This window comes from Pogonomyrmex barbatus, unplaced genomic scaffold (assembly GCF_055798465.1).
Source record: "Pogonomyrmex barbatus isolate J1 unplaced genomic scaffold, ASM5579846v1 scaffold2, whole genome shotgun sequence".
Lineage (NCBI taxonomy): Eukaryota > Metazoa > Arthropoda > Insecta > Hymenoptera > Formicidae > Pogonomyrmex > Pogonomyrmex barbatus.
In genome coordinates, this window is record NW_028297116.1 from 17,650,870 (window position 1) to 17,673,095 (window position 22,226).

Consider the following 22,226-nt stretch of genomic DNA (forward strand, 5'->3'; position numbering starts at 1 on the left):
AGGTTAGTTGTGTAAATATATTCCGTTTATATGACATTTCGAGGGATATCTTTTTCTTTTCAGCTATCATCTTGTGGAATGAGTTTGTGATGTGTGAAACCAACGGCAGACCGAACGAAATAACAAACGGATTGTTACGATCTACTTATAAAATGGCACAAAATACAATTGCATATATGTATAATACACATATATATATATATATATATATATATATATATAAATTAGAATATAACAACAATTATATACTCCGGTTTCTTTCGGTCGCCTTCGTATTTTTCTTTTCATTCATATATCAGTCCGATATTGGACCCAATTTTATAATAACTCTCTTCTTTTTCTCTCGTATCACAAAATATACAATCTATTCCAACATAATATATCATATATCTTCTCTTTCTCTTGCACTTTTTTTACACATTAATTACATCTTCAACAAGTTTTCAACTTTATCAAGTGTACGAAATTCTCACAAGGATCGAGTACAAAAAAAAAACATTTTATTGTACAGATGAAAACTGGATATTGTACATACAATTATTATCCTCCATTATTCTCATATATTAAATTATTATTTTTTTTAATACTATGGAAATTTTATTCGTGCTATGTACATAATTCCCGAATTTAATTGATTTATATTTTCAGAAATTTCCAATTTCTATTTGGAAGAAATCTGAGTACGAGATAAACATTTCGTTGTACTTTAAGGAACGACAAATTCACATAGGACTTATGTCTTTGAATCTATATTTATTTTTTATAAAATGCAAATAAAATTGATTAATAAAAAAGTTTCAAGTTCTTGTAGGAATTTCGTACTCGTGCTTTACACTTCAACGCACAACGCTGTACAATGTAACAGTAACGAAAAAATATCGTTCTTTTTCACTTATCGAGACTCGATCGTCTATCTACGTAACAGAATTGACCTCGAACGCGAAAATGCGATTCGGAACGTTGATGACATATCGTAAAATCTAGAAATTACCCGAGTAAAAAAGAAACATATAAAACATGGTATCGATGAGTTGGTTCTCGATGCGTCTACGTCTAAACGTAGCCCGGATTATCGGTATCGCTATAATTTCCGTACGAACAAGTGGACTAAGCGAGCTTCAGTTATTCGCATATAACGTTTTCAACTAAGGACACACAGTACGATAGAGCGGGGATCTTGACCAGGATCGTGACTGGTTTGCGTTACACCTTCTTGAGCATAGGTAAATGAAGCACCTCAGGTACCTCGATATCTTCGAGTCGAATGTCCGATGGATTAAATGAGAATCTTACGGGATAGGAATACTTTAAATCCATTAACAGCTAAAAGTGAAAAATCACATGTTATCAAACAAAATTCTTTTTCAAGAATACGACAAACATGCGACAAACATATGTCATTATCGCTCGTGAGGCGAAACTTACTTGTTCGTTGTTCTCGCCGCGTTCCTTCAGTTTGTCCTGTACCTTTTTGATAAATGAGAAAGGAACTCGGCTCTCATAGTCGTCGACAGGCGTATACAAATTTAGAATTTTCACTATTTGATTAGCCGTCAGTTTATTGCACATCTCGCAGACGGAATTAACGTCTTCGTCCGTCTTGCGAGCCTGCAGAAGCTGCGATGCCTGTATGATAGGTTGTAATGCTTCCGACGCGGCTTCTAATCGTCGATCTCTGCCCCACTGCTCCAAATGGCTCATGTTATACCTTAAACAATAAACATAAGACATTCATATAATTTCTATATTATTATAACCGAATAGAAAATGGATAAAGTCAGTCATAAAGTCAGTCCTGATGTGGAAGACTAAGAATTAATTTAAGAAATTTCTTTTAATTTTTTACAAAGCAATTATCCGTACAGAATTTCTCATCGTATTGCTAATAAAGCTAAGAGCGAGATCGAAATATATAAGAGGTAGAATCAAGTTCTCGATTTGTCTTACCTTATCTGCATACCCTTCGTCCATCGACACAATTCGCTCCTCAGCAACAGGTTGTTCAGGGCACTGGCGCACATGAAATAAAACAGTTGCTTAAAGAGCTGCATGATGACCTCGGGATCCACGCCGTGATACTGCAGCGTCTTGTGCACCGAGGTCAACTCGCCCAGAAGCTTGTCCAATTTTTGCTGCGTGGAATCCGGCTCCCCGCCCATGGACGACGACCTGGGTCGCCCGGTCTTGTCGGTCGGAACGGATATCGCCTCGTGTTCCAGCAAGGCTGGCACCGTTAGCGCTTGAATCCTCTCCTTGAGATTCGTAATGAGATTGTTGAAGATCCAGAGGGCCACGTTGCTCAGCACGACGCGGTACTCGCTCAGGTCGAAGTTTCTCAGACACTGTTCGTTCTGCCTAGGTGTGTTCTCGATCTGGAATGGCTTGTCACCGGAGTATTGCTTCATGTTGTGTAACAAACGCAGGGTGTTGCTTAGCCAAAGCACCCTCGAGTCGAAGTCATCTCGTTTCTTCAGCACACGTTTAACGGCATTCAGGTACTCGGTTAACAGCGACCGTACTTTATCGTCATCGTTGATGCAGTCGGTGTGTCTGATGCACATAAAGAGGATGTAGGCCGGTAGGCCCGGCAGCAGCGTTACCGCTATTCGGGGCCTTAGCTCTGAAAAGAGACATAAATATAATTTAGTAAATTTCGTAAAATTTAGTAAAATTCGTATATTTCAATCGTACATCTGCTTATACATTAGGTAGGTAGAAATAAGAATAAATTAAATTAAATTAAAAAGAATTAATTGACTGTTGTATTTTATAAATTAAATTTTCCTTCTTTCACAAAATAAATTTTTCATATATAAGAATTTAGTATTTAATTTGAGAGTACTTAATTTTTTATATTTAATAATTCAGATATCGCAATTTGAATAAAATTCTCAGAGGTTTCATTTAAAGTGAGAAGCAACATTGAAACTTACCAATGACCAGATGGCGTATGATTACATTAATATCCTCTTTCCTGAATTCGAACATTCCTTCATAGTCTCTTTCTTTTTTGCGAATAATAGGCATGTTACTTCCTTCTCCGTGAGTGTCGGAAACGGCGGCGCAACCATTTGCATATTCCACAGCATTAGGCACTGTAAAATTAAAATTTTTATATTCACACATTTTTTGAAGTTTTCGGGAATTTTGAATTAGACTCGACGTGCACAATATACAATGATGAAATATAATCTGCATAATTTGAAATTCGAACTATTTGAATATAGTCATTAATTTTCATAAGATTTTCAACTTTTAATTAACTATCTTACGAAACAATTTTTATTTTTTTTTACCCGCTACAAAATTTCCTGTCTTTTACGTGCATGAATTATTCGGATAGTTCAATGATATGAATGCAATGGCATTTATCAAGACCATGCACTCACCGGCACTTTTCAGCATATAAGGACGTTCCTCTCCTTCGTCTTTGTCAGCATTAGGATAAAGTGATACAACATAATTGTATGTCCCTAAATATTTCTCATGTTAAATATACAATTATTATACTTACAGCCAGCATCCTTGAGTCGCTTCGCCAGGATTCTGCATTGTTTCTTAAAGCGTCTGCATTCCTCCGCCATTTTATCATATTTTTCTTGAAGTTCCTTTAATACACATATTAAATATAAATATATAAATTTTTATATCTTTAAGTAAGAAATTAATGTGAATTTTATTTCGTCAAAAATATATGTAATTTTCAAAAGAGCAACGTAACATAATCAATTAAGCTAATAATTGACTTAATATTATTTGATATTAAAAATTTGTTTGACTCACCAGATTTTCGGATGTCAATCTGGCAACCTCGTACTGCATGTAAAGCTCTGCTTGGGTTTGCGGCGATTTACTTAAATTAATGGAGAGCAACTTCTGCTGCTTTTCGATTTCTTCTTGCAGCCTGTCTATCTCATTTCGCCACTCGTCCCTTTGTGACCGCCAGTTTCTCTCCTTCGCCTGCAGCTCGTCCTCCAGTTGTCTTAAAAACAAATAACCCAAGTTTTTCATTTCTCGAAAATTATCACTAAATCTCTTGAATTGTTCAATCGCAAACGAATTATTCGATGGTATCATGTTAAATATATGAAATCATGCCTGTTATTGATGCCATTACAAAATAATTATTACAATGTTGTTTGAGAAATAATAACATATAGATCGATCTGCGAGAATTTAGTATGATTAATATTAATTTCGCTGATGATCAAAAAAGAAAACAAACTGACTTCAAGACGTTTATGATATCGTAAAATTATAAAGTCTCTTTTCTTCTTGATTGAACAGTTCAACAAAATGAACGTTTAAATGGATGAATCTGCTCGTGAATCTGCTCAACTCACTCTCCTCTCGGTGCCTTTGTCTTAAGTTTACTGAAAACCGAAGTGCATGCACAAACGATAAAAGACTGTTGTTAGATCTTTTTGTGACACTCACAATAGTCAACTCGTCAGCTAAGCGTGTCACTTTGCATTACCTGTTAATTTTCTTCTGCGCCTCGAAGGCAAGTACCAGCTCGCCGTCCTCGTTTATGATGTCCACATCACGACCATAATTAGAACCTAAGCTCTTCATTCTGCGTGTATGATCAGCCAGCACGCTATGCAATTGAATACACTCTTCTCTTCTCCTCTCCAATTCCTCTTGTAGCGCCTCAAATTGTACTATAATAATATCATTATGCTAATATTATCCTATGTTTTTTTTTTATATCGTATTATTATTAGTTTTTCAAGTAGTATTGGTGGCTGTATGATTATTTACATAACAGAAAAACAGAAACATAGCATAACAGAAAGCTGTTTATAATTATAAATTTATAATTATACACATTCAAAAACATTTCTTTTTATACATTTATATTTTAAATTTATAGTATTGTTTAGATTTTTTGAAATTTATTGTTTTCATGTGCATGAAAAATTTTATTTAAAGGAAAAGCAGATGAACGCAATCGGTAATAGTGATAGATAAATGAAGCGACAATGTTGTAAGCAATATGAGATGTACAATATAATCAAAGATATTAGAGCTGTGATTATACATGTTTAAATTATTATTTATAAATATAAATATAAATATAAAGAATAAAGCGATGACGCTCGCAAAATGCAGAAAATAATATAATGCAAAATAATAAATAGGCAGAAACAAATAAAATGTAGCATAGAATAAAAAGCAGAAAGCAGAAGATATTATAGATATGCAATGTGTTTATCTATATCACACTTCGATCTCCCTTTGAGTGTTTAAAAATACAAAATCAATCAACTTAGTTATAGTATATTAAAGTCGGTATAAATATACAATGCTTCGTAAAAGAGGCCATGCAAAAAACAGCTAGTGAGTTGTAATAGCAAATTACTCATGAGATTTTGCTGCGCGGACGACGGACTGGCTGACGACACGGTTTTCCTCAGTGAGTTCAAGTCCTTTTTAAGTTGCGCGTTCTCCATTTCCAGTTCTTGGAGCTATAAGCAAACCACATTGTCTCTTAATCAGTGATAATAGCGATAAGACAACATCGAGCACAACGACGTGGATTTATCATGATAATCTTTAATGCCGCTTAAATGACGTCGAGTTCGCGTCAAAAGAAAATTGACGGTTGCTAAGATAGCGCTCGACAAGAAGATAGACTTGACAGAAAGTATTCGTTGGAGGTAAAAGTTTAATACAGAAAGAAAGAAAGCTTTTCTGAGACTTTTTAATTTCTGTTACTTACTCTGAACGAATCCTGCGTTCTGATGGACTCCTCATTACTATCGCGTTCCAGATCTTCGACCATTCTGACCAGTCTACCTTTTTCTTTCTCGACATCCTTCAGCTTTTGTTGCAGCTTTAGAACGAGACCAATGTCCACGGGAGCGTGTGAGGGCGCGGGAACCTCCGAAGGCGATTTGCTCGCTTGAACTTCTCCGTCGGGTGGACTGTCCGATCGTTGCTGATTCCAGTCGATCGTTTCCACTCGCGAGTAGAGGGTCGATGAGGAAGCCGTGGATCTCACGGAACCATAACCAAAATCCTGCCAAGAGAGGAAGAGTCCAATAAACTTATTTTAACAATTTTGATAAATAAACAAGGAAAAATCAAAATCTTAAAAAAAATTAAAAGCACTTAAAGATGATCATCATATTTAAACATCTAAAAATGAAAGAGGTACAAGAGAAATACAAATGGTATTGTTAAATATCGTCAAATTGATTTTATATTTCTTAATTATATATTAAAATTTTCTTTATATAAACAATTCCTCGTTTCTATTTATTAATACTTGTCAACTGTACTTACGTTCTGATCATCTTGCGGATTCTCCGTCGATGTAATCTGGCCACTGCCGCTGGAAGCATTGCTCAAAGAACGCGAATGTCCAAGTATTCCTTGCGACGCCAATTTTTGTTCCAGAATTTCCGCATGCTGTTCCAACTCGTGATAATCCTTGAGCAATCTTTGATAGGCCCCGCGATCCTGATCCTGTTCCAATCGGAGCAAATCTTTTTCCTGCTCGAGTCGATATTTCAAATTTTCCTCGGCACCGCGCTGGTTGCTCTTCAGCTTCTCAGTCGCTATCGAAAGTTCCTTGCGCAATCTCTCGTTCTCCTTCTGCAATTTTTTATTTTCCTCGTCTTTCTGTAAAGCAGCTCTCTCTTTATCGTGCAATATATCCATCTTCTCGTCTTTCTCTCGCTGCAGAATTTCTTCCATCATTTTAAGCTCCCTTTCTTTACTCTGCACCACTCCGTTCAATTTCTTATTCTCAATGTCGACGGATTTCAAACCATCCAGCTTGCACTTCAAGTCTATCATTTCATTTTGTACGTTCTTCAAGTGCTGATTCTCTTTCGCCTGAAATGATATGATGAGTGTTTTTTAACTGGGCACAGAAGGAATAGTTTCGCTGACATATTTAAAAATTTAGTTTAAATTTATTACTAAAATATAAAAAATTAAATTATATAATACAAACAATTTTAGCGGTATTATTTTCATGTTTAAGCAACATAATTCTTTTAATGGCTTAACAAAATTATTATCAAACCTATATCTGAGCAAATTTTTAAATACTTTAGCAAAATTATTTTTTTCGTGCAACAAAAAATATTAAAAGCGAAAAAATATTAAAATAAATAATAAAGTATACAATAATAAGTAACGTAGTATATGTAATTTAAATTTACACATGTAGAATGTATCGAGGTACATCATTTACCAATTCGTTTATCTTTTGCTGCAACGTAATGATCTTCATCTCCAGCCCTTTGTTGAGCGACTTGACGTGCTCCACGCTTCTGGCCTCGGCCTTCAACCGCCTGAAGACCTTCTTCGCTTGTCGCTTTCTGATGCACGATTGCACGATGATTATATCTCTGAGTTTCTTCTTGCACGCCATTCTCACAAGATATCCACGAGCGAATCTCTGGATCACCGTCGCGGCGGCGTTGTCCTTCATTATTCTGTACCTAACGCGAGCCATGTTGCCCCTGCCGCGCGTCTGCAAACCGAGAATCGTGCGTTTCATCTGCAGGTACCACCGTCTTTGCAGCCAGCCCTTCACTCGCGCCTGGATCTTTACCGCTGCCCTTTCCCTTCTAATAGCCTCCGCCTTCTGCCGAGCGATGTAACCCCTGCCATACCTCTGAAGGCCGAGGATCGACCTGCGAATCTTCTTGTACCTGTTATAGTGTATCAGACCACGCGCGGTCTTCTGGATCATGACGCAGGCATCACGTTGCCTCTCAGCCCGTAGCTTCTCCAGATACGCCACCTGGCCGGCCCTGAAGAGCACCTTCGTCTTGCCGAACTTGAACTTGTCCTCGTCGTTGATGTACCTGGCGAGGATGCGCCGGCAGGTCTCCTTCAGATCATCCCGCCGTATCTCCTTGAACCTGCAGAGGCAGCGGTACCTCTGGAAGAAGTCGCCGTACGTACGCTGGCTCGGGAAGCCCGCGGCGGAGATCCTGATGGTCTCCAGGACGCCGCAGGCGCGTAGCTGCTGCACCGCTCGCACCGGACTGTACTCGAAGGCTTCCTTCGCGTCGTTCGGCTTGATGCAGCGCACGTAGTGCGGCGTGGTGGCGTTCAGCGTGGCCATCAGCATGTTGAGGGAGTCGCGGAACTGCGAGCCGACTGTCTTCTTGTTCTGCTTATTGCTCGTGTTCATCGGCGCGCTCTTCTGGGCGGACACCTTCACCCTCGCGTGCGGCACCGCCAGCTTGGGATCCTCCTCGCGGAACAACTTTCTCAGCAGCTTATTCTCGCCACTTCTCAGCACGTCTATCTGCTCCTCGATCACGGTGTCGCGATTCTTCTCCAGGAAACCCACGGTCTCGTACTGCACGAGATCGGCGAAGTGGTGGATCAGGAAGGCCGACGTGCCGAATCGCGGCTTTTCAAAGTGCTTAGACTTTATGCACTTGGCATAGAGTTTCTCCGCCCAGGAAGCGTCCGAACCCTTCGGCATGCGGCACTCTTCGTCGAGGAGATCCAGAATGCCGAGTCTGGTCTCGATCAGGTCGATGCACGGTTGATTGTCATAGAAATCGATGAAGGTCCACTCGATGTCCTCCTTCAGATATTCCTCTTGCTCCAGTTTGAAGACGTGCTGGTTGAATTGCTGCTGGAGCTTCTCGTTCGCGTAGTTGATACAGAACTGCTCGAATGAGTTTATATCAAACGTCTCGAAGCCGTAGATGTCTAGTACGCCGATAAAGCGATACACTGGACCGGGTGACTGCAGCGAGCTGTTGATACCCGTCACGATCCAATTAAACAGCTCGGCGTAGATGTGCTTAGCCAGTGCATCTCGCGCGCCGATTGCCTGATCCACGGTCATAGGCTTCAGGAAGACCTCTCGCGTCGAGACGATCTTTCGATGGCACAGCCACTTGCGCATCCCGTTCACGTCGACACCCAGCAGCTCGGAAAGGATGAGTAGATGCCGGTCCGACGACGAGATGTGACAGGACTCGGTGTCCACCTCGCCATCCTTTGCGTCCTTGATCACGCGGCTGCTTATATCTACGTTACCTAGGTGTAATATGGCCGCCAGTATGCGCAGCATGTCGTCCTGCTGCTTGGACGTGAAGCCGAGCATCGTCAGCGCACTGATCGTTTCGTCGAAGTACGCGAGATCATCCACGCCGTCGATCCTGGGGTTGTTGCCCTGATTGAGATAGTGGAACTGATTCTGGTCGGACAGGTGCAAATGGGGAAGACGCCTCGCCGCCGAGCACATCTGATAGAAGATATGATAGTTTCGTTCCTCGTTCGCCTGAAATACCACCCGTGACTTTTCCAACAGGTAGGTCCTCATGCTCGCACCGGTGATATGATAATTCTTGTTGAACTGGATCTCGATGAACTTGCCGAATCTGGAGGAATTGTCGTTCCTGGTAGTCTTCGCGTTTCCGATCGCCTCCATGATGGGCGAAGAGGCGAGAACCTTCTTTTCGACCTGCGTCTCCGTCGCCGATCCGCCAACGGTCGCGAAATACCGCATGGTATACTTCGCGGAGACGGTTTTGCCGGCGCCCGATTCGCCGGAGACAATAATCGACTGATCATGGTTCTCCCTAAATTAGAAATTGGAACACAATTATTCTTTTATTCAGATTAATTAAGATTTAATTAAATTTAAGCTATTATATTAATTATTTACATTAAAATATAATACAATACAAGATACATTGCTTAAATGCAATTTAAATATTCTATTAAAATTAATTCATTAATTTTTAATTAAATGTACATATATATATATATATATATATATATATATATATATATATATATATATATACATATATATATATGTTTTTTCTTGTTCAATTATAATTTAGTAATTTTTTCGTAGTTTTCTATCCAACGGAAAGATCATCTTTGCTTTTTAATTAACATCGATATATTATTTGTATATCGATGACACAATCTATAGATAAATATTGGCAGGAGGATTAGTCACCTCTCCAATTTCGTATAGGCCTCCTCGGCCACGGCGAATATGTGGGGTTCCAGGTCGCCCATCGCCTGTCCCCTGTAGGCCCATATCGTGTCATTGCCGTAGATGGGTAATTCGTTGTACGGGTTGAAGGCTACCAGGACAATGCCACAGTAGGTGTAAATGGAATGCCGTTGAAAGCGGACCTGGAGGTTGTAGAGGACGGCGGGCTCGTGAAGAAACGACAGCGACGTGAGATTGTTTTCTCCTATCAGGATATCGGGGTTTCGCAGCGGCGGAAGATCGGCGTCCGATCTGATTTCCAATGTCCTCGTCTGATTCGACTCCTCTGTGTGCACCTTCAACGTCCGCTGATTCTGCTTGTAGTTCTCCAGGAGCACGGCGCCCTCCCATACCTTCTCCGGATGCGGCACCCATACTCGGCCATCCTATGATCGATTTGCACGTCAGTCGATTTTTACGTTAGTAAACTTTTGTCAGTTTTATTACGTAGTTCGTAATATAAAATCGCGGCGCATCCCCGGCGTCCGTTAATATTTAGAGTGTATAAAATTATTAAAAAGTCGATAAACGTGAGATTATCGAAGCTGAGTATATCTTTGTTAAAAGACGATGGCTTTATTAGTTTTATTTTAGATTTTATTGAAAATCGAAGGATCAGGTTTGTATTATTTATTTGAAACGAGATCGAATGTAGTTCATTGAATGCACTCGCTTATACCGCATCGTTACGACGCGACGGTTAATTGGTCATCGAGCGAAGACTTTTTGAGCAAAGACGACCCGCTTTTTCCTTTTGGAGTGGCGCATAAACACTGCACTGAGGTCGCGAATAAGAGTGTATCGATTTAGTCGACGAATGCTCCAATTCGCCGTTATTTCTTGCGTTCAATGTTATCATATATCATTCTTGTACGATAGAAGACACCGTTTGATCACAGAAATTACCGTTCCGTTCAATCTTAGTGTTTAACGTAATTATTAGTCGCGCATGTGATCAATAAGAAAACGACATACATATAAGCTCAATAATTTTTTTTGTGCATTGCGAATATAAAATTGATCTACATAACAAATTGTATAGGATATACTCTTTCTGTATTACAAAAAAATCTGAATTTATTGTACATTAGCCACAATACACAAATATATATATATTTTTTCCATGTATATATATATATATATATATATATATATATATATATATATATATAATGCATGGAAAAAATGTTTTGTTAAATTATTTGAAAATAATTTGAAAATAATGAACAGATATAAATTTAAAAATAATTTTGTTTGTCTAAAATCGAAATAATTCTAGGGAAGCTTAAGTATAATAATAACAAAGAAAAATTTTTTTAATCTAACGATCAATTTAAATGTCCTACGTAATTATTTCTCAACAAAATTATTTTCAGATTTATATGTGGTCATTTTTAGATGCTTTAACAAAACTTCTTTTCGTGTAATGTTAATTAATATTAATGAATATTAATTAAAACTTTATTTTACGCATAGAAATAAAAAAAGATGTAATATTGCAAAATAACACGAAGACTCAAAGCTAATTAAGTATTTACTTAATTAAACAAATTCAAAAAAATAGATCATCATGATTTCGTGATATCACACAGAGTTTTAGATTATCCGGATGATCATCAGAGACAGTTTTATACATTTGACATTTTTTACAAACAGGTGAGCGACTTTCGTAAGGGAATAACGGTGTCTTCATCAAATCCAATGGACTCTCATATTTGTCGTAAGTATTTCTACGTATTGTCAAACCGGGATCACCCAATTGTATCACGAATGTACTATTCAGAAGCATGTCAAGCAACGGTAAAGTGGTTTTTCTGTCGAAGTCGCGACTTCCCTTTCGCCGCCCCACATTTTGGATCACCCCGTAAGTAACATCGACGATCCATAACCGTAATTGGTATTTCATAGTCTGAATAATTCACCGCCTTTCTTTTTCATAATTAATCTGAAATAATAATTCAGATCTCTCGAATTTTATGTCTCTCCCTAAAAAAAAAATCCTCTTCACTTAATTAAATGCATAGATATCTAAATTGTATAATTATGCTAATAAATATTTTGAGATTAGCGAATATCATTTAGAATATGTATACTAAAATCTAATTAACATTAAAAAATCTTATTTTTAACAGTTTAGGGCAACTCGTAAATGGACATGACCCGCGTAATTGCAATAATACTCAATTTATGCTGAGGATAGCAATTACGCAAAATGACGTGTGAAATGGTAGGTGAGACTTATTAATTACTATACTGTGTTAATGATTTGTGTCGATCGCATTTCCGCAATTCGTGCGAAAATCTTCCAGAGGCGATAGAAAAAAGCGTCAATTTTCTTCCCCGTTAAAACTCATAAATAATTTCATTAACCGCTTTGATTACACGAGCCAATTAACCACATTTAGAAAGGCGACGAAGTATGCGACCCTGAACTTCGCTCCCACGTGCGAGCACGTGTGTTACTAATTACGCAAGATACCGTTTCGCCAGCTGGAAAAGAAATGGAAAACGTGAACAGATGAGACGTAATTATTATCGCGAAGTCACCGATGCGATATAATTAAACCTCTTATCTCTTCATTTACCTTTATCGACACGTCTCTGGCTCGTGTGACTCACGAAACGCCACGGTATACCGCATATACTCGTATTTATGCGAAATACGCGCAAGATTACACCGTGTAACACGACACCACATTGACAAATATCGTAATGTATTACGTGCTTGTGCTACCAGAACTGGAGTACATTTCCGGATTTAATAACGATCTTGAGTATCGTCGGTCTTGGTATTTTACATCTATACGATATGATACAATATCTATTTGAATTATAGTCTAATTTATTTAATAGAACAAGAATAAGTAATAAACAAGGATAATTTTTTAAATTTAAAGATAATTTGACATCTTGTATATAAATACAACTTCTTTCAAACCCTTCTATCAAATTAAAAGAAATTTGCATATTATGTTGATTAAATCATGAAACACTTCTAGAGAGTATAAGAATTTATATATGCTTAAAAAATTAACATGTCATGAAAAAAAGTCAATGTAATAAGCCGAGAATATCAAAAAATAAATTGTAATACTCATATTGTATAATATTGATGGCATTACTCAGCAATCTAGGCGCCCAATAATTTCTCTCTTTTTAATTTTGTGCATAAATTCAAGATAAATCGTTATATATTGCCAGACACATATAGTTATTTTTTTAACAGATGTACAACATGGAGATTCAACACTAACTCCTTTAATAAATGAAATAAAGTTTTATGTCGTTTATACGAAGATTCTTGCCTGCCTAAGAAATATTATAGTATATTAGCTAATTATATAAGAGACTTTCTCTCAAGTATTCGCAAGCAGAGTTCATAAAGAAAAGAAACGATAGAAAGGCAAAGGAGAAGCGACATAATTAAAGGATAAGCTGAAGTATCGCGCATTTGATCCATAGTCATGTATAAATTGCAACTAATATGCACTAATGTATTATATTAAATACAAACTCTTAAAACTACGATTAATTAAATGCAAAGTATTTTTAATTTTCATTGTCTTCTTCATTTTCTTTTAAATTTTTAATTAAGCTTCGCGGATTTATATTCCAGAAGATTTTTCGTTCCCTATGCGGGGGAATTTTTCGCATCGTTTTACATGAATTAATATACAGTCTTGAATAGCTTTCTCGCTACGTCGTAGCATACCAAAGAAATTGTTCCCATGCTTTCTATATTATACATCCATGGCGCGCAACAACATACAAGACAGAAACAGAAGCAGCAGCAGCAGCAGCAGCAGCAGCAGCAGCAGCAAAGCCAATTATCATCGCGAGCACACGGGAAGAGAAACAAGAAACTCAAGTTCTCTACCGGGTTCTTATAGGTCATTAATTGAAGACATGTCCAGAAGACAAAAGTAATTTGTGTGTCCGCGCCTTAGAAAGTTGCGGCGTATTTTGCGTATTTACGTAATTCCTAATTCAATGCAGGCGAGTCTCCTGACTCATTTTCTATCTGGATTTATAGCAGCTGTGTCAAAGTACCTTCGATGCATAAGATTAGGAATTACATGAATAATAAATAAGTAAACAAGTAAAAGAGTACGATAAATTAAATGAGAAAATAATTTATGTCTTTTAAGATCATAAAATTAAATTAAAATTTTTAAATATTAATATATATAAATTTTTATTTTGTATGAAAAAGCGACGTTCTCTCTCTTTCTCTCTTTTTGTATTGAGTAAATTGAATTTTCCTTGCAAAGAACAGGAAAGTTTTTTTGTTACAGCTCACATTCTCGTAGCACTTACATTGTGATCGATGTTGCTCCAATTTCACGAAAGCTACTCATTGACAATATATTTCCTCTGAAGTTTTTCTCAGAAGTTTAATTCTCTATAACCGGATTTTTTTACTCATGAAAAGAAATTACACGATCAAAATGGAAAGCATTGATTAAATCATTAAAATTTAAAACATATGAATATATAGGTATGTAACTATAGATATGCAACTTCCAAGCACATTATAAAGGGTTAATGCAAGTCATGTGTATGTAAAGAAAGCAACTCTGTCATTTCTATAGATAGGGAGTGCAACTCTGCCTTTGTTCCGTATGCGAGCATTCTAAGGCTTCCATTGCATTTTACATGTGAAGCTCTTTTCTTGCTAATGCTATTGCACGAATATTCTTCACACGTTCCTTCCACTTTGTGCACAAATTAGTATTAGGATTCAGTAAAATAAAATAAAATTAAATATTATATTTTGTAAGCACATACTAAAGATGAAAATCTTATGAGCAATCTTGTTATGTTACATATAAGATAATCTTTGTTATATTACAAATTAAATTAAATACATTGCTTACATTCACTGAAAGAGATATCGTAACAAAATGAAAAGGTGGTATGGTCATGGGAAATGAGAAAACAATGTAACGGAAGGCATAAGGAAAAGATATCAATGTTTAAAAAGGATACTTCCCATGCTACGTAACATAGAATTATTTATTGACAATATATTCAGCTACAGTAAGAAATTCTTGATAATTATACATATGAATTTATCATATGTATATTACATAATATAAAAAAATAATATAAAAAATAATTGCAAACTAATTGCATTTCCGCCGATTAATTAATAAGATAAATAATTATATATGTTTCGAAAAAGCTTAGTAGATTTTTTAGTAGATACACGATCTCGAATCATTTGCGCTTGTTTTTGTTAAATAACAGTGTTGCAAGAATTATATACTTGCCTGGCTAAGAAATTATTCTATCCTCAATGTATATTTTTGTCATCGCTAGTAGTAACAATTGTATCCGTTATGATCAGACGAGATGTGTGATTATTAACACGTGACAATGACACATCCATCGATGTTCCAGCAACGCTGAAGTTCAAGTCTTCGCACACATTTTTGTACAATTTAAGTTTAGGTAGTGGCAATTGGAGGGGCGTCGCAATCTTATCACTGTGAGGCCATCCCAGAATGCATGATTCATGCTGACATAGATTTGTTCAACAAACTAAACTGGTCTATTCGTTACATGCTCACAGTAAATAAACACCCACACTTAAAATATAAAGTAAAAGCGCAAGGTGTCTAGATAATTTTTCCATAACATTGAAGAAGTTCAAAGAGCGAAAAATGAATTGCATGAGCTTACAAGTACATTTGATCGCAAAAATATGAAAGCGAGAAAAAGAAACATTCGCTTAATGTATTCATCGTATATATTTTATATCTTTTATTTTATACAGCTTTAAAAGACGCGAGGTGACGTTTATGCACTTTATTTATGCACACGTGCGGGTTAATGGTCTTAATCTTCATCAAGCGAATACGAAACGTACGAGGATGATGTAAGAGAGAACTATAAAAATCTCGAGGTCTATTAAGGAACGGGATAAACAACTTCATCGAATTTACCTCCTCTGTCGTCGGCATCGGCCATGTGACAGTAAGATCGATCGCTTGCGTTAACGTGTGCGTTTACCTTTCCGTTTAACAGACTGTAAAACACAGAAACGCATCCATCTAACTCACAAACAGCGAATTATTATCTCGTATTAATTTTCCAATTTATTTACATTATAAATATAATTGAGAGCTGCGATATATGTCAAGTAGTTGTAACACGCGCGTGTACCACTTTCTTTCCCACGCACGTGAAATAATTAGATTTTATGATTAGATCTTGAACTACCACTGCGTCATACAAAAGTTGCACATTCAATTCTATTAATAAAGTTTATTATTTCCTGCTGAAAGATCTCACCATTATTTTGATTGAAGTGAAATTAAATACAATAAAATTTGTACTGCAAAAAAATTCAATGCCGTCAATTTCTTGTAGCGCTTCTTTCTGCATAAGAGCTGTTTTTATTAATTTTATTAAAAAGCGCTATAAAAAAATTGACGGCATTAAATTTAATTGTTTTTAATTTTATTCTAAATAATCAAAATAATGGTGGGATTTCTCTGTAAAAAATAAAATATGATATGATGCTCGATGTACCGTGACATATCGTTAAAATATTTGCAAGAGATTAACGGTCCCGATTCTTATCTTACACTCAATTAATCAGTGCCCGATAAACAAGGACAGGTTTAGTCATCGGGTTGCCGCGAAAGGAAGACCGTGAGAACGCGGCTTTCCGCTTCGGGTTATGCGCGCGTCCGTAAAAGCGGAATTGCTTTCGTGGGATATCGCCGCGAGGAGCTTTCGTCTCGCGGGTAGAGAGAAGGGACTATAAAGGACCGACATAACGCCTTATTTAACACAAGAAATATTTCCTCTCGTAAGAGAGAGGGAGAGAGGAGCGCTCGAGCGCCGGTGAGTTTCTCTTATCGGAAAGACGACACACAGTGAAATGCGCTAATCTCGATGATCGATGGCGGAAATGCGGCGTGAATCGCGAATGCAATCGATAAAAGATTAGAGAGCCTGGTGCGATGATCTTGAGACGCGAAAGTCCTTTCCGTCTGCGGCGCGATGTAATCAATACGAGGAGAACGGTCTCTCTCTCTCTCTCTCTGTCTCTCTGTTAAGAGAAAGGGTTCCCGGCAACGTTCGCGCAATGAGAATGCAAGCGCCGCCGTTGATCTCAAACAGGCAATGACACAGATGCTTAATAAACCATAACCGCATTGAGATTTCATCTCGACGAGAGTTTGACAGGGCATCGCATAGTAACTTTTTAATTTCAATCTGAATTTATCCGAAGTCACGAGCGCGCTTTCATGCTAAAAGATGAGCTAGACGAGCTAGTTGAGAACAGCCAGCCAGAGTGATCAGTTCGAGGAACGCGATCGACGAGCTACGCTCGCAGATCCCTTTCTCTCGCTGTAGAAAAGCAAAATGGTACGAGGCGATCTCGTTGCGATCTCTTCGCCCTCCGTCGTCGCTAAGACCGGGAGATTCCTCATGGTCCTCGTGAGGATCACTTCATCTACACGGGCAATAACGACAACCGTTTAAGGAAGATCCACATCGAAATAATGTCGAGAAAATTATATACTGTCGCATTCAAAGAGTTTTATTGGGTTTCTAAGTTCTAAAGTTTCCTGTTCTAACAAGTCTTGACTTTAAACATTATAAATTTATCTCACAAATTCACGTTCAAATGTTTAGATGGGAGATCTATTTTTAAAGAAAAATAATCTTAATTTTTCCTTGAATAAGATTTATGATTCGTTGTATTCCCTATCTTAAAATATGATGCTCTCTCTCAGCATCCAAAGTAACTCTAAAAATTAAAATAAAAAAATAATGAAAATAATGTTAATCATTATTGTTTTTATTTACAACAGAATTTTAGATTCTTTTTCTTTATATCACGAATCTTTCTTTAAATTGAGAAAAATAATCTTTCTTCTGCTTTTCTTCCAATTAAATATTTTTTTTGTATTTTTTTTTCGATGCGTGCTGAAATATGATATTTCAAAATTCTTCAAAGATCTGCATAATCATAGCTTTGCTCGAAATTCGCTCGAATCGGCATGATCAATGCACTCAAGGAGCGGTGTTCGCCTTGTCGGCGTGGTATTTCCGACATTTTTTCTCCCCCTACAAGTCCGAAGAAGCGAGAACCTGTTATAACAAAAAGCATGATGCCCGACCTCGGACAACCCCCGCCGCTCACCTGGCCACACCGATAAATCAACCACCAACATCGGAGAGAAGCGTCACAGGCTTAAAGGGAATAGCATAAACCGAAGGCAATAGCGCTTTCTAATCTTCATTACTCGACATGCATTTAATCCCAAAGCGCATTTATTATGTGCCGTATTATTTTTCGCGCTTCAATTTGTTCGTAGATTTATCATTTATCTATCAACTAGTAGATTACTTTTACTAATCTTAATTTAACTTACGTTTTATATTTATTTTAGGTTTAAAATTAGAAAAAAAATAATAAATTAAACCGAAATTAAAATTAATTTACATTGGTAGAAATGAACATTAATGTCAAGATGACGGTATGAGTAACATCGATACGTTACTTCCTTTTCGACAAAAGTTTTCAAATATTATATTCATCTTGAAGCAAAAATTAATTTTTATGTAACATTTGCGGGATCATCAATGATTAATTGTCATCGATTGTGACAGGAATGTCCCGATTTCAGCTTCAGTTAACATAATTCATGATTGTGTAGGAAACGCGACAGTTAACGATCTGTCAGTGACAGTCGAGTTGTCATTCAGCCATTCAGTCATTCAAAGTTGCTGCTAGTAATAATTCTACCGGAAAAAAATTATCGTTTTGTAAATCGCCTTAATTTATTTCCACATTAATTTATATTTTTTTATGTAGTAATAATTTATCAATTAAATGTCTCAATTTCAAAGCAATTAAATTAATTGCAATTAACTTTTCCGCCATGATAAGAAGTGCATCTTATCGAGCACTTGGAAAACAATACGTTGTAATCGTAATCGTAGTGTTAACGAAATATTATCGCGATGCTGCTGTTTCTACGATCGTGCCACTTGGTATAAGCCAGAATTTAGGTCTCTCCGGCAATGGAGGCATTCTCTCGCTGGCAGTTATTGATTTCAGTTTCGAAAAGAAATCCCGAAGGCACGGGAAACACTCCATCTTTCTTTATTTAGTAATGCATGCAAAGAGCGAAATATTTATCTTTTATCGCTCAAGTTACTGCAGTTTGAATCAGAATGCATCAATACACTTTAATGCAAACAATCTATCTTGCAAATAATCTAATCTCTTCATCATTTTAAAAATGAAGAAGTAGAAAGTGGATTTTATCGATTTACGTTGTATTAATAAGAAATAATATATTAATTATATATATATATATATAGATTCTTACGATTTGAAAAATTGTATACAAAAAAATTAGTCTTAAATCAATCATATAGTCTCATATACATATAAATAAGAATATTATAATTTTCATAAAGAAGATTTTTAATCTCGAGTCGAGCAAGATAATAATATTTGCATCAATACGAATTCAAATCAAGACTAAAATTTTCAAGAAGATTATAATATCCTTGCTTATGAGAATATTTTTTTTAACTTAAGACTGATTTCTTTTTGTGTAAGAAATATAAATTTTTCTCAAAAAAGAATGTTCATCGTTAATCGCTTGAATTGTGACGTATGTATACACGAACTGATAGAACTCGTTAAACTTAACAGAGAGAGAATGCTTCACGTAGAATGTCAGGTCAATGTTGTTGATTCTTACATGACAGCGTAAGCTTGAGTTTAAAGATATGCGTAAGTCGGTGAAATTTAAGAATCTGTTTACTCGCGTTTCGTATCAAACAAAACTCGAAAACAGCCAATTCATCAAGATGATTAAATAAATGTTTTCAGAACGACGGCAAGTGATTGTGCTTCGTATCAAGATGCTCATTGAGAGGAGAATAAAAAAAAAAATCCTTTGAAAGTGAGAATAATAGCCTGCATAATTAAATACAAAGGAAACGTCCGTTAGATTCAAATGAGAATAAAAAGGAATAACAGAATGAGAAACAGAATTTTTTTCTCCAACGTGTCTGTTATATGTCGTGGAAATGACATGCACATTATGTAAACGGGATGACCCATATTCATGGTATACGTGTGCAGATATGATAACAATAATAATAATTCTCATTTAATCTTATCGTTGCGCAATAAAAGACTCGCGCCTTTAAAGGTTTGGAACTTTGCCTTTCCAAATATATGTATATTTGTGTAAAAATGATGAAGTGAAACTTGGAACGGGTTGACAATTTTCCTGAATCGCGAGTTATACCCGGGTTGACACCGCGAGAAGGATACGTTCACTCCAAATGTCAAAGGCGTGAAACGTTATGTTTAACGTTCAACGGTATGTAAAAACAGGAGTCAGATCACGATTTCGCACGCGCAAACCATAAACTCGCAGTGTGGCCGACATTATTCTCGTAATTCCCACCGTTGATTGTATTAACCGAGACATTTTCAACTCCATAAGCCTCCTGGTTGATATATGCAATTAAATCACATCAAGTGAGACTCCGACATGTTGTATACGGCTAGAATAATCCAGATAATTTTAGATATCTATATAAATTACAGCGGCACGTATAATATGCCATCTTAAATATAATGTCTTGAAAATTACCGTCTATCCTAAATAATTAGTTATTACATTTCAACCCTTTCTTTTTTTACTCTGATCTAAAGGCGCGTTTCACATTCGTCTCTGAGATCTCTTGGCAATTTTTAAGATGGAGCAACTACCCCTATTCCCGTCTTCCATTATTCGCGCCTCTAGTCTACAGAATCATTCGGAGACCTTGATTCAGATTCACGATTTCAAATCGAAACTTCTGATCATGCTTCGGACTGGACTGAAACATCCCCTTGAAGCGCAGCGTCAATCTCCCCATCCTCAGGGGGGGACTGAAACGACGGCGCGCGAGAATCCTCGGCGCGCAATTTTATTTACGTCAGAGGAGAGATCTGCCATTTTCCTCGGGGATGCGCGCGATATCCCACAACCAGTCCCACGATACCTTAACGTAGAGCTCCCTCGTAATCATCGCGATCGGTCCAGGGTGTCGGGCACGTAGAAGCTGGATCAGGAGGTATCACCGCCGCACGCAGGTCAGGTACAACACGATCACGCGCGCGTACCACCGCACACCTTACACATGCACACGCGCGGCAAAGACGACGTCGACGATGACGACGACGACGACGACGACGGCGGCGACGACGGCGACAACGGCGACGACGACGGAGTGTCTACGGCGTTGCTCGCATGCGATCGAAAGCCGCACGCGCTATGAGCACCGTCGACTTCGTCGGGTCGTACGCATTGTCACCTGGCGAGGTTCACGGCATGTTTATTTTCCTTTTTTTTTTTTTCTTCCTTTTCTTTTCACGTCCTCCCTCGTCCCTCGTCTTTCGCGCTCTGCCTCTCCTCGGAGGGGTACGCGAACACCTCCGTGTCGCGAGTGGTACCGGTTCGCGGCAGCGATTTATTTCCCAGGACAAGCTGCGACCTTTCAAAAGCGATCCGGTACAGGCCCCACCAGCATAAGCGGGTTCTCGCGAAGGTCGTGAGACCTCCACGTAAACGACGGCACTGCCGCCGCCAGCTGGCTCGTTATCGGGTTTAGATTGCGCGCCCCTCTCCGGGCGACCTCGACGCCCACCTTCGTCGGCCCGCGGCGCGGGTGACATCGATGTCTCGCTCCGACATTCACCGGAGGTATCGTGCGGTCCTCTTTGAAGAATCGAAGACCAACGCTGGCGACGTGGAGCGGAGTCTTGGCGAACGCTCGACAGACAAGAGGGACGGCTCGATGGATAGTTTCTGAATCCAGATCTTGATCCGGGACATCAGTCAGAAATGATCCAAATAATGTAAAAATATAAAATCCCTTGCAAATATATTGTAAAAATATTAGAGTGATGATTAGATCTTTTTTTTTTTTTAAATATTTTTAATATTCATGATAAGCGCGATAAAAAGGCATGAGTTCATTTCAATTTTTTTCGCTTTCAAACTCGAAATTACAGAGTTTGAGCTCTTTTTTAGTTTATATTTATAAGTTTCTGCAATACTCAGTTTTTCTGCTTACGTATATGTATCATGATGCAAAATAATATTATTTATAATCACGCAGATGGGGAACCTACTTTATGTACATTGCCCTCGTATTCAAATTCCTGATAAAACCAGAACTGGTAACA

General features: G+C 37.6%; 1 protein-coding gene and 1 long non-coding RNA gene across 4 annotated transcripts; both read right to left on the reverse strand.

The window, feature by feature from the left end:
• Nucleotides 1-3: 3 nt before the first annotated feature.
• Nucleotides 4-21,604, reverse strand: didum (dilute class unconventional myosin). 3 transcript variants are annotated; one of them, XM_011649880.2, is made up of 15 exons: nucleotides 21,041-21,603; nucleotides 9,962-10,386; nucleotides 7,211-9,572; nucleotides 6,292-6,846; nucleotides 5,726-6,025; nucleotides 5,366-5,471; nucleotides 4,478-4,664; nucleotides 4,344-4,373; nucleotides 3,784-3,982; nucleotides 3,515-3,608; nucleotides 3,390-3,428; nucleotides 2,934-3,095; nucleotides 1,948-2,620; nucleotides 1,426-1,708; nucleotides 4-1,323 (listed from the first exon to the last, which is right to left on the reverse strand). In XM_011649880.2, the coding sequence occupies exons 1-15, from the start codon at nucleotides 21,065-21,067 to the stop codon at nucleotides 1,204-1,206; spliced, it is 5,562 nt and encodes a 1,853-aa protein (XP_011648182.2). In that variant the 5' UTR covers nucleotides 21,068-21,603; the 3' UTR covers nucleotides 4-1,203. The 3 variants fall into 3 exon arrangements, with proteins under 3 accessions (XP_011648182.2, XP_011648184.2, XP_011648183.2); XM_011649882.2 differs by lacking the exon at nucleotides 3,390-3,428 and having other exon boundaries at nucleotides 21,041-21,604; XM_011649881.2 differs by lacking the exon at nucleotides 4,344-4,373 and having other exon boundaries at nucleotides 21,041-21,602.
• Nucleotides 11,207-20,887, reverse strand: LOC148936727 (uncharacterized). Its single transcript, XR_016139086.1, has 2 exons — nucleotides 20,647-20,887; nucleotides 11,207-20,557 (listed from the first exon to the last, which is right to left on the reverse strand). It is a non-coding gene; the product is annotated as an uncharacterized LOC148936727 (long non-coding RNA).
• Nucleotides 21,605-22,226: the final 622 nt, after the last annotated feature.